This window comes from Glycine soja, chromosome 18 (assembly GCF_004193775.1).
Source record: "Glycine soja cultivar W05 chromosome 18, ASM419377v2, whole genome shotgun sequence".
Taxonomy (NCBI): domain Eukaryota; kingdom Viridiplantae; phylum Streptophyta; class Magnoliopsida; order Fabales; family Fabaceae; genus Glycine; species Glycine soja.
Genome location: NC_041019.1, coordinates 54,448,760 through 54,462,452, shown reverse-complemented (window position 1 = coordinate 54,462,452; position 13,693 = coordinate 54,448,760). Strand labels below are relative to the sequence as shown.

The window sequence follows — 13,693 nt, the reverse complement described above, 5'->3', positions numbered from 1 at the left end:
TTTGGTCTTCCAAATTTTAGATTCAAATAGTTTCTCATTGGTCCCCCATACTTTATGTTGCTCGATCTTTTTTTCTTTATTTTAATATATCTATGGTATGTTGCTTAATTGGTAGTTGAACATAGATAATTTTAGAAATAGATTTGATCTTCCTAAGTTTTAGATTCAAATAGTTTCTCATTGATGTTAAAAACACAATAAACATAGTGAAATTGTATTAAGAGTGAATCCAATTAACAATCCAAAAATTGAAAATTTTAATATTAAATTTTTTTAATTATTTATGACTCATTTTTCATATAATTATCATCATGTTTGATCCGCATATTAGTTGAATTTATTAATTTTGATGTAAGTGAATCTAATAGAATAATTTTTATATCTCAAATTAATCTTTTCATTCATTTTTTTCTTTTACCAAAAATTCTCAAATTCTTAATTTCTACTTAAAATCTCCATAAATACAATTAATTAATTTTATATTCTATTCAAAACTTACTAACCAAAACATCAAAATATACCAGAAAAAAAACATTAAAATTTTCTCTTTTTCATGTATTCGTCTTAAAATCCTTTTAACTATACTTATTTCTTAAATTATTTCATATTCTAGATGTATAAAAAACTTCAAATATTTTTATAATAATAAGAATAATTTTAACTAAATTTTAAATAAAAAAAATTACTTGATTTTTATTTAAGAAAAGGTTAATGGTAATGAATAAAATATATGAGGACTAAAATTGATAAAAAAAAATTATAAAACTAAAACCAAAAATCTAAAGTCGCATTTTGTTTTTTTTTAGTTGTAAGTTTCAAAAAAATTTTAAAAAAACAACCATTTCTATTTTAAAATTTTCTTATCTTATTAAAATTAGTATTAGGTTATACTTGTCTTATAGTGATGACGATAATAATAATGATAATAATGTTAATTGATATAGTGAGTATTAATAATATTGGTGATATTTTCATGATTGTTGAAGATAATAGTGTTAGTGGTATTATGAATATATGATGTTAATGATGACGACACTAATAATAATAGTGTCAATTGTAGTGATAACACGAATAATAATAATGATATTCATGATAATAGTGATAATAGTAATAATAAGAAAAATTATTGTCAAATATAACTAAAGGAGAGTGCATTTTTTAAATTAAAAATTAAATTTATAAATGATTTTTTCTTCTTAATTTGGAACATAAATATAAAAGTATTTTAAAATTAAGTTAAATATCATTTCAATCTCATTCTTACCAAATACGTTTTATTCGAAAGTTGTGTTTAAAATAATAAAAAAGTCAAAAACTCGCGATCGTTCCATATAAATCCTAAAATTTTAGATGGACTAAAAGTTTAATTAATGAAAAAAAAAATATTATTGCGAAAAAAATTTGGAAGAAAAAATTCTCCAAGACCTTGAATAATACTTGCTGTGCTGACTACAAATGATGACCTGCTTGATTAGCAAGGCCAATTTACACTGTTGGGGAGAACACGGGTCAATCCGGAAAGCATTGAACAGCGATTTTACAGATAAAATAGATATAGATAGGGCTTAGTGGGGCCTATGAATGCAATAAACACTAAAAAGGTATCCCTATGTAATAATTAGGGTATACAATGACATTTCAATAATTCCAAAACCACAATATATTAAACCTGAATTGAATTCAAAATATAAATAAAAGAATGATGAGGTCTAGATTCGGAACTAAGGAAAGAGTGCGAGTGTGGCATTGCATGTCCACGTAATCTCTTAAAACTTTTTTTCGGAAATTTAGGTACGGACGAATGCGTTGCATATGCATCTCCACATGTTGTTGTGTACTATCAATAAGAAGAAGATCCACGCTACGTGCACAAAATGAGGCCCGAGAATCAAGTCATTTCTGTCAATTAATTAAATCTGATTTGTAATATAATTCTTTAAGTTTTTCTTCTATTCACATGTTAAAAAAATAATTTATTTAATAATAGAATTTATGTTTACTTTTTTTATATGTCTAAAATATCTTTGGACTAACAACAATTATGTATTATAAATGGAATTAGGTTGTGATCTAATATAATTTATAGAAATATTATTTATTTGATTTAGGATTAAAAAAATCTTAATTTTCAATTGTTTATTTGATTTTCACTCAATTTTGATGAAAAGCATTGATTTGATTATTATATTTGAATTTTTCCCACTTTATGAAAGTTGGATTAGATTTGGAAATGTGAGCCCTGCTTATGTTGTTTCATCTCACATACATACAATCTGTTACATTAAATCTTAATTATTAATTTTTTTAATATAATTAATAGTGATGTAACATTAGTATTATATATGGGAACATTTAATGTGATATAACATTCATATGATTTATACATGACATTTATATAGCAAGTGTTTTGTTTTTCATTTATAGAAATATTTCAAGTCTAGTTTAAACATTTATCAAATTTAAAGTTTGATTTTAGTGTCTATAAAATTTAATTTTACTCATAAAATTCAACATTTAGTTTTAGTCCTTAGGTTATCTAATTTTAGTTATTTTTAAAATCTCTAACATCTTTTCAATTACTTTCACATTCATCTTGTCAATTATACAATACTAATCAAATCATAGTTGTTAGTTGAATTAGAAATCATTTACCAAATCAGTTCGATCAACCCTCATCATTGTTTATGCGTGTTAAACTTCATGTTTTGACTAACAATACACTCTTTAATAAAACTTTTTAAAATATGTTCTTTTATAGTCTCCAATAAATTCTAATTAATTATAAAGAGCATATTTTCAATAAATTTTAACTAGAACAAATTACATCAATACTTTCAAGGTTTTCACTGATTACCCACCCATTCTCTTTGTTTAAAACCATTTCTTTGGCACCTCTCATGTAAGGATGCTAAGTTATGGTTTTTGTTTTTAAAATTGATCGATTTGCATTAAATTTTATGTTTTTTGATTAAAAATCCAAAATTACCCTTAGCTAAGTTACCCAAAGAGAGGTGCGAAGCTTTGTACGTATTTGTTGCATGTGTCTGCCATCAATGACCATCTCTACCGTTGTGGCCTTTAGTTTTTTATTTTGTTTGGTAGGCAAAACATTTTATTAGAATAATCCATGACACAAGACGTGCATAGACAATTTACAAAAATTAAAGGAAAACTGAAGCTAAGATTATACTGCTAACAAGTATAACTAGTCAACACCCCTGAAATTGTATGTGCAAGAGCCTTCACAATATAAAAACGTAACTATGAAATCCAATTAATAGCAACCAGATCACAATTCTGCACCATCTGAAATTTATCACCTTCCTACCCACATGCAAACTTTAATAAACAAGTGACTAGCCCATTCGAAGATAGCAAGAAAATCCTATCCACCATAGTCTGCGCACAAGGTTTCAGCTATTATCTATAAAAAAATTCATCTTTCATTCTATTAAGTTTCAATTATCTTTATTGCTGATGAAAATGATCTTTAGTTTTTGTTTTAGCTTCAGAAACTAGAAGAGTTAAGATAAAACAAATTAATGGATCAATCAAGTAAAATGTATTTGAACAGAAATCATACTACCATTCTGCGAATTGCTAAGGAACGAAAGTTTGCGGCGAGAAGAACTTTTTTTGTGAAAGAGAGATGGAGGAATTGGGAAGGGAATTTTTTGTTGAAGAAAGAATTTTTCAATTCAAACTTCTTCTATACGCAACGATATCAGTATCAATTCAGCAAAATCATCCTTTTTCCAATAATTTTTTTTTTTATTATCTAAAGTTAAGTAGCTTGGGCTTAACGTGCCTGAAAAAAAAAGTAGACTTTCCTTTACACTTATCAACTTAGGCTTACATAAAAAACATTACAAAAATTTGGGGCTGGGGGGGATCTTTGTATGAAAAAGTTACTTATATATGTATTGAAAAAAAATCTTGGGGGGCCACGGGTCCCCTGGCTTCTATTAAGATCCACCACTAGTCGCCTTAATTGAGATCGAGGTTGCCCACCACGTTTGAGGCCTTGTTCAAGAACATTGTTCATGAATCCAATTTCTTATTGTTAAAAAAAATCTGAAAATTCTTTTATTTGAAAATTAGGAACCTATTTGCCAAATTATTTTCCCCCAATAAGAAAAATCTCGATCCTAAGTTTGCTTCAACTATTTGAAGTCTAAAAAAATAAAAAATAAATTAATGTCACTATAAGTCTATAACAGCCTTGAATGTTCATCATTATTATTATTTTTTGCCCATAAGAAATGTTCATCATTATTATTATTTTTTGCCCATAAGAAATGTTCATCATTATTGATTGTTGATGCCCATAAGAAACTTGTAGCTTCGATCGTTTAGTTTCTAATTTTTTTTCTTTCTGCCGAATTGGTTTTCATTTCTCTATATAAAGGATCTCATCAATTCTCTCTCTATTCCCAATCTTCCATTGCATTGATATTCTAATAGTTACTGACCCATTGCACATATTATTTACCCGATCAAGGCATTAGATCATTGAAGAAGAAGAAGAAGAAACAAACTACAGTAATGTTAATGTGCATACATATTATTTAGTTAGTTGTTAATTTGAAAAGGGCCAAAAGAATAAGGCACTTAGTCCCTTTTCTTGAAAAAAAAAGAATATTTCTTTATGTATGATCAGACTTTCGAATTCAAACTCTTATTTTGAGACCAATTTTCCAAAAAAAAAAAAAGATTTCCCAAACCTCTCCTTGTTTAAGTTTATATATATTGTAATACAGTGAGGTATGTTTAACAAGTTGCCAATCTCTTTTTTTTTAAAAAAAAAATAAATAAAATTAGATGAGTTGAGTCTTTATAGTTCATTAGGATTACAACAAGTGTCAAATTCAAGTATGCTTACAGAAATATTTACAGATTATCTATAATTAAAATTCTCTTAAATTGACAACGAAAATTAAATATACATCCTTATGAAATATGATGTACCTTCTTTTTACAAAATGTTTATCGTGAATAAATGTGTTGATTTTTTAAAAACAACAGTTTTTTTTTAAAAATATATAGAAATATGAAAATATTTCACTATAGTTTATTTAGAATAATGGTTAAAGATAGAAATTGAGATATCAATTATTATTATTATTATTATTATTATTTTATATTTATGTTTCTCAATTTCTATATATTTTATTAATATATTTAAATTTTTATTTTTAAAAATATATTTCTTATAAAATAATTTTCTTAAATCATAATTAATTAACAAAATGGTCTGATACTATATATGAAAATTTTATTAACTTATATATTTATATAGATATTATATTAATAGTGTTAAATTTATTTCCACACACAAACTATAAATATGTATAGGAAACAAATATTTATTTATTTATATATTTATATTCATTGATATATTTGTATAAATATTATATTAATGACATTAGATGGTAGTATATATTAATATTTCTTCTCTATAGACATGGATTTTTAATATATATATATATATATATATATATATATCAATTTTAAATATTAATATATATTTAATTTTTAAATATATTTGTAAACTAATTTTCATAAAATTTTAATTAAATAACTAAAAAACTTATTTTTTTTTTATATACTCGTATAAATGTCCCATGATGTGAATTTGGACGTACTTTATTGTGGTGAAGACCTACAAGATCCTCCAACTTGGAGAAGCTACATCTTGATTGATGTGTTTTATATAAATCAACAGTAGTGTTAACATCAGAACAAAAATAATTTTCATGCTAAAAATGTTTGAATAATCATGTTGATGCTAGCACGTTCACAATTCGTACACACATATCTATATCAAAGCCATCTGTAAAGTAAACGCGTAGTATGTGGAGGATGGTATTGGCCCCACTTCAAAAACGCAGATTGAGACACATCTCAAGCTTGTGCCAGTATTAGAACAACTACAATTATTTCTTCTTAGGTTTGTGAACAGCCACAACATTCTTTAGTCAGAGTCAGAACCGGCCAACATAACATGCATGCTGATTTTTAACCCTATCCAGTAAATTAAGTTAAATTTTATATAGAATTGTGTAAAAAAATATTTTATGCGCAGATAATAAATTTAAAGATGAATCAAACATCATAGAAAGAAAAATATATCTTTTACAAAAAGAAAATATACAGAAATTAATGGTATGTTTAGATAGAAGGAAAGAAAATAAAAAGGGAAAAATACAGATGATAATGTATTTTTTTTAATTGGAGACAAAGAAAGAAAAAAAAGAGAGAAACATTAACTTTTAGAGACAAATTTTAATTTTTCTTTCTTCTTATTTTCTTCTCCATTCAAATTAAAAATAAAATTTTTCCTCTCTCATTTTCTTTCCTTCCGTTCAAACACAAGCTAAAGTCATTTTCTTTCTTCAATGTCTTAGGTGACCAACAAATTCTCCATTACCTTGACATTTGAAGAATTGTGGAATATACATACATATAAAAAATGTACAGGGCCGTGATTGTTGGCCATAACATGATTTTTTTTGTTCACAATGACACCTACACATTAATACGGACACACCAATTTTTCGTTCAGGATTTCAAATGGAATAATTAAATTGTTAGGAAAAGTTGGAAGGATATGCTAATGCAATATTAACACAGAGAACCAAGTAGGTAAGTGACATTATATGACAAAAAAGAACCTTGAATATCTCCTCTGTTTCTTTTTGATTTAAGAATACAAGGATTTTTTTTATAAGAAACAATCTTATTTGAGATAAATAAGATTAATATAAATGATAAAAATTTTCCTTCGTAATTATATATTTAAGATTGAAATACAAAAATGATTGATTTAGCTGGAACCACCTTAAACTAATCTTACATTAATTTAGCTGTAAAAACCTTATATCGATATACGCGCTCAGTAGTATATCTCTCCTAAAATCTTATTAGATTTCTTGTCAACTTTCCTTTTTTGTTTAATTTCTCAAGCTGTATATGCCCCCATTACGCGGAAACAATGCAAGATGTATTATTCTCCAACCTATATTCATTGCAGCTCAGAAATGATGTTTCTCTAAGCTTCATTAAAAATTGAAATCTATAACTCTTTATTCTTTTTGGCTGAAGCACAAGTGTCTCACTCGAAAAAAAGAAAATATGAAGTTTGGGAAAGAATTTGTCTCACAAATGGTGCCAGAATGGGAAGAAGCATACATGGATTACAACTCTCTCAAAGCCGCTCTGAAAAACATGTCAAAGTTTAGAGAGCTAAACGAGTCAGCACCAATGGCATCCACACCAAAAGGGTCTCTGAAGAGAAGGTTAACACTCTATAGAGCCTTTAGTGGTCTTACTGATAGACAAAGAGGGTCTCCTAGGAAGGGTGAGGATGAAGTTATACTTGTTCGTGCTGAGGAGGGTGAAGGCTCAGAAGGGTTGTATCAGACCATGTTCCTCAAGCCTTCTGAAGAAGGGGCAGAACAAGATCTTGTGTTTTTCAAGAAACTTGATCATGAGTTTAATAAGGTGAATAGCTTCTACAAGAAAATGGTGAATGGAATGGTTGAGGAGGCAGAGGAGTTGAGTAAGCAAATGAATGCTCTGATTGCTCTTAGAATAAAGGTGGACAATGTGGGGTTCAGAAATCTTGGTAGCAATGGGATCTCAACTTCATTTTCCATGAATCATGATATAAATGATGCAAAAACTGGTAAGCCAGACAATGTTCTTTGTTCTGTCTTCGTTTCTCCATTTCAGTAGACGAAGAAATATGATCATTATTAAGGAAATTCTTTTGATTTATACAAATGAGCATACAACATGAAAATTCTAAGCAATTTTTATGTTGAGGAGTTACAATCTAAAGGGTCTATTGACATTTTGAAGGTCTCTCACGTGTGCACATGGATGTGATTCATGAAGTTGAGATGAGCAATGGAACGCATTTGGAAAATGGAAGTGGAAATTATGAGGAACAAACCACTTCTAAGACTTCTGTTGGGGCCTTTAGACCTGCTTCATTGGAGACCCTTGATCACGTGAAGATCAACATGACCACACCAGAAACTCCTTTGTCAACCATAAAAGGGCTTCTCTCAAGTTCAAAATCTGACCAGTCATTTAGCAAGAAAGAGCTCAGGAAAGCTGAGGAACAAATAAGCATAGCCTTAAAGGAATTCTATAATAAGCTTCGGCTTCTAAAAAGCTATAGGTGACATAGTTTCCCCCTTCCTTTATTAACTAAATAGTGAAAACTGAAGAGAGCTTGATTATGTTTTTCAAGGCTAATAATCTTTATGCTTGGTTGGTATGCAGCTTCTTAAACTTGTTGGCATTCTCAAAAATCATGAAGAAGTATGACAAGGTCTCATATATATGATTTGAATGACGATCATTGGTTGTAATGTTTTAAGTTTGGTGTTATCTGACTAATACCATTGCAATTTGCAGGTTAGTTCAAGGAATGCATCAAAGGATTACTTAAAGATGGTGGACAGTTCATATGTTGGAAGCTCAGATGAGGTTCTATCTTAAAATCAATTCTTTTATATTCTTTCAATTAATCAAAAGTTGTCTTTTAAACCCAAAATGCTGCTGCCCGGGTCCATCATGTACTTTACAGGTCAATAGGCTCATGGAAAGGGTGGAACATGCCTTCATTAAGCACTTTGCAAATGGGAATCACAGAAAGGGAATGAACACATTGAGACCAACTGCTAAGAAGGAGCGGCATAGAATTACATTCTTATTGGGTAAGGGCACCAAGAAGTGGTTGAATTTTAAAAAATTGTTGCAAATCTTGAGGTGCATTTGTATTATGGTGAACATTGAACAATAATCAAGGTGCAGTTCAAAGAAAAAGTAAAATTGATATGTAGTAATATCTATTTAGTTCTGCTCAAGTAACAAGTTTAAATGCAGTAACTATCATGTATGCAATCCTCCCCTGGTTCATTTATGCTCAATGAAATTTCTATTCCTTCATTGTGTCTCAGTACTATGATTAGAAATAAACCATTTTCAGTATAATTTCTCTCACTGACACTTGACTGTATTATATGTCAGGACTGTTTACTGGCTGCTCAATTGCCCTCATTGTGGCACTGATTATACTAATACATGCAAGAAATATTCTATATAGCGAGGGTCGTACTAGATATATGGACAACATATTTCCTCTTTACAGGTATGTTGTTGACGTTCATTTGAATTTTTATTATGTGATTACATAATTCTGTGTTTGGATAATTGTGTGTATGTCTGATTGAGCAACCTCAAATTTTGATTTTGCATAATGATTTCAAGTGCTAAGATGATATTCCACTACTCTGTATTCCCCCTTTTGGTACAATGATGTCAAGAAACATGATTAACGAACATCTTTCTTTTTGCAGTCTCTTTGGATACATAGTCTTGCATATGATCATTTACTCTGCAAATATATACCTATGGAGGCGTTATAAAATCAACTTCCCCTTTATATTTGGCTTCAAGGAAGGAACAGAATTGGGATACAGAGAAGTCTTTCTTCTTAGCTCAGGCCTCGCAGTACTCTCATTGGCTGCTGTCCTCTCAAACTTGGATATGGAGATGGACCAGAGAACAAAAAGTTTTTCAGCATTGACAGAATTAGTCCCTTTATGCCTTGTCATTGTAAGTTTCAAAAAAACATCATTTGTTAAACTTATTCATATTGTGTATTTGCTTTGACATTAAACATTCTGCCTAAGCACAGACTATTGATGTTTTCATTTCACGGCCCTTTTTGTTCGACCAAGGACATATATGACTATAAGCTAATGAATTTGTATTACAGGTTCTGCTGCTCATAACATTTTGTCCCTTCAACATCATATATAAATCCAGCCGCTTCTTCCTTATTCAGTGTGCATTTCATTGTGTTTGTGCTCCTCTTTACAAGGTAAAGAAAGAGAGAATTCCAAGAAGGCACTTGTGTCCTTGTTTTGTTCAAAATTTTACTAAGATAGTAATCTAGATTGCTTACCTTTCAGGTCAATTTCCCAGAAAATTTCTTGGCAGACCAGCTTACCAGCCAGGTTTAAAAGTTTACCTTATACTAAATCTGAGCATTGCTCACTACTAACTCATTATGTGTAATCTCGTATTATTGAGGCTGAATTTGCATAACTTTTGCTTAAGCTTGCATCTGCTCTTACCTCTATTCTCCTTCTAGCAAATCGCACTTCTGTAATAGAATAATAAACCACAAGATCTTCTTGTTCTGATTTATCATATTTGGATCGTCTATTAGTTAGAACCTTAGGTGGTCAATTTGTTGTAATTTTCTTTTAAAACAATACTGCTCTTCTTTTGGGTTCAGGTGCAGGCCTTTAGAAGTTTGGAATTCTATGTTTGCTACTATTTCTGGGGAAACTTCAAGACCAGATCAAACAACTGCCTCAAAAGTGATGTCTACAAAGCATTTTACTTAATTGTAGCTATTATTCCATTCTGGATCCGTTGTCTTCAGGTATGCACCTGATTAGCATACACAACATCATTCAGTTCTTAGTTAATATAGAATTTGGTCTCCAAAAGTGGCAATTTATGTTGCTTGGGTCCCGAAAAATACATGTCTGTACAAATTGGTCCCTAAAAGGGTCAACTTTCTAACACATGTACCCTAGCAAGTTATCAACTAAACAATTTCATCCTTAAAAAGACTAATTTGCATGGATGAAAACTTTCCGGGACCAAATTGTAGATTAACTCTTTATTTTCACTTTGAGAAGATTACAAATGTTAACTCTTGCTACCAACTTATGTAATTTGATATCAGTTACAAAAATGTCGTACAAAAGTTTTCCTTCATGGAAAATATTTTTAGCAGGAGTTTCTTTTCTGGTAAATTCCCCTTCCATGTTTTTAGGTTTGCTTAAAATCTCATCACATTGAGGGGTGCATGAAGTATATGTTAAAAATTTTCCAATTTTAATCATTGTATTGTAATTGAAGTGAATTTAACATGATACTTATTATTTCAAGTGCTTTCGACGCTTGCTTGAAGAAAGAAATACAATGCATGGGCTCAATGGGCTAAAATACATCTCAACAGTAGTAGCACTTGTCTTGAGGACTACCAATGAGTTCCAAAGAGGAATGGTTTGGAAAATTCTAGCTGCAACTTCTTCAGGCATTGCAACGATTGTTAATACATATTGGGATATTGTCATAGATTGGGGTTTGCTGAGAAGGAATTCAAGAAATCCATGGTTGAGAGAAAAACTCTCTGTACCAAACAAAAATGTATATTTTGTTGCTATGGTAAGTTATTATTAAGTTGCAAGTATTTGCATTCTTTACTTCTTGTGTTGGTTATTGCTGACTATTGCAAATATGAATGACTTTTAGGTGTTGAATGTTATACTGCGACTTGCATGGATGCAATCTGTTTTAGGCATTAGGGAAACTCCTATCCTGCATAGAACAGCTTTGACTGCTCTAGTAACTTGCTTGGAGATCCTTCGCCGTGGCATATGGAATTTTTTCAGGTATACTTTGTTGTGCTTAATTCAATAACCTTACTAGCATTTAGCAGAATGTGAATGTGAATGGAAGTGCATGCTGATCTTGATCATGATTTATGACTGAAGTCTAATTCACTTTCACTAACAAAACATTAGGTTTATACATGAATTCTGATATATCTTGGATGCCTTAGAACCGGTTGAATTGGGTAATCCAAGCTCAATGTTCTAAAATAGGAAATGCAAACTAGCCAGAATCTTTTTCCATAATATGTTAGCATGTTTGTTGACTCTGAATGAGTGGTTCCTAATATTTTATCTTATCCAACAACTACACTTCTGGTTGTGCTGAAGTAATATCTAAAAATTCATTCTACTGTTATATCATAGTGTTATACTGTTATTAACTATTTCCTCTGCAAAGAGTTTGCTAACAGGAAAATTTCTCCTAGATAACAATGCATTCATAATTTTGAAGAATAAAGGAAATTGAATTACTTCATAATTTTGTCTTACAATCAATATAGTATAAGGTGTGATTTTTTTATTCATCCTTGGAATTGAATAACTCATTCAAGAAACATTTTTTACCCAATCTGGAGGAATCAACAGAAAAGACAAATCCCTAATGATACACCAGATCCAGCTCTACTTACAATCAAATAAAGAACAACATGGACCACTTGTGGCATTCTTAATCTACGGTTAGGTAGAAAGAAAGTAATGACAACTAAATTAACAGTATAACCTTTGCAAAAGTAAAACTTCATAATGCTTTGCAATTCAGTTCATTATATTCCCAATATTTATCTAGTTATTGCTACTTGGTTGTTTCTATGTGAACACTGAACAGGTTGGAGAATGAGCACTTGAACAATGTCGGCAACTATCGAGCATTCAAATCAGTACCCCTGCCTTTTAATTACGAAGATGAGGAAGAGAATACAGTCATATAAACATATGTGGGAATGAGGAGGAGGGAGCCATGAAAATGTAAGGAATTTCTTTGGCCATTCTTAGCATAGATATAGTTTGATAATGGTTAATTCAGATTGATTACTTTGTTACTAAAGTTAGTTTAGTTAGCTTAATTAGTTACAAGTTTGTTACTCTTGTAACCGACTGTATAAACTGTAATAACCCACTCTCTTGTAAGCTAATTCTCATTCTATGCTAATTTCAGTTTTCTCTATCTTCTTTCTCCTTTAAGCTTCCTTTGCAAGTTTTCTTGCATCCGTGGCAGACACGGATTCTGATGGTCATTGAGAAATAGAAAAAAGAAAATCATAATACCCAATTTTTCCTTGATCATTCAAAATTCAGATGTATGAACCACTAGGGTTAACTTAGTGGTGGGTGTTTAGATAATATGTATTATATCATAGGTTCAAACCTCAAGGAAATCATTGCATACAAAAAAAAATCAAAATCCTAATGCATGATTTGGACAATATATTAGCATCTGTTAAATATATAAATACAATGAGTCTGCTGATGTGCACATTTTCATCATAGACTAAAAGGTGACGAAAAGCAGGAAACTAAAATGAAGATAGCAAGATTGGCTTAAACAGAGTAATAGGGGAAGAGGGGTTCTACCCTTGTTATTCATATTGATTTCAATGTAATTTTTCCTATCTTTATGAGATAAGTTACTTGGCTGACTTGTCGTATATGTAAAGGAAACAAAGTCATATGTAAGGGTCTAACAAATGCTGGATTATTAATTTATGTGTGGATTAACATTATTTAATTTAAAATGATTTTTGAATTATTAAATATATTAATTAAAATCAGATCTCAATCACAACTTATGCTCCTAAATTAATTTTTATGTTTGTTCAATTTTTTTAATATTTGGTTATATTCTTCCTCAATAATAAACTTAACATTTTCTAATCGTTAAAAGATGTATATAAAAAAAAAAACATCTTATCCAAAGAAAAGGGGCGGGGGAGTCATCAACAAACATTCAACATTCAAGGTTATATTTAAGGTCAAACTTTCACTACCCAACATATAAATACAATTATTATTAGCTCTTTAAACAACAATAATTCGTAGGTTTTACAATAAAGTTAACAATCTTGAATAAATCCTCGTATTTATGTTGATTTGACTCCTTCATTTAACGTGATGTCAGAAAAAAAAATTATGAAATTATTCTAGCCAAAAACATTTTTTGAGAGTGTTTAAACTTATAATTAATATAAGGGTTTAATCACTAT

At 29.8% G+C, this 13,693-nt stretch overlaps 1 protein-coding gene across 2 annotated transcripts; it reads left to right on the top strand.

Moving 5' to 3' along the window:
• Nucleotides 1–6,946: 6,946 nt before the first annotated feature.
• LOC114395380 (phosphate transporter PHO1 homolog 9-like) lies at nt 6,947–13,213 on the top strand. 2 transcript variants are annotated; one of them, XM_028357142.1, is made up of 14 exons: nt 6,947–7,687; nt 7,864–8,188; nt 8,293–8,341; nt 8,428–8,499; nt 8,600–8,729; nt 9,043–9,163; nt 9,372–9,630; nt 9,794–9,898; nt 9,990–10,034; nt 10,319–10,468; nt 10,984–11,262; nt 11,350–11,489; nt 12,319–12,458; nt 12,981–13,213. In XM_028357142.1, the coding sequence occupies exons 1-13, from the start codon at nt 7,135–7,137 to the stop codon at nt 12,419–12,421; spliced, it is 2,331 nt and encodes a 776-aa protein (XP_028212943.1). In that variant the 5' UTR covers nt 6,947–7,134; the 3' UTR covers nt 12,422–12,458; nt 12,981–13,213. The 2 variants fall into 2 exon arrangements, with proteins under 2 accessions (XP_028212943.1, XP_028212942.1); XM_028357141.1 differs by lacking the exon at nt 12,981–13,213 and having other exon boundaries at nt 12,319–12,776.
• The last annotated feature ends 480 nt before the right edge of the window (nt 13,214–13,693 follow it).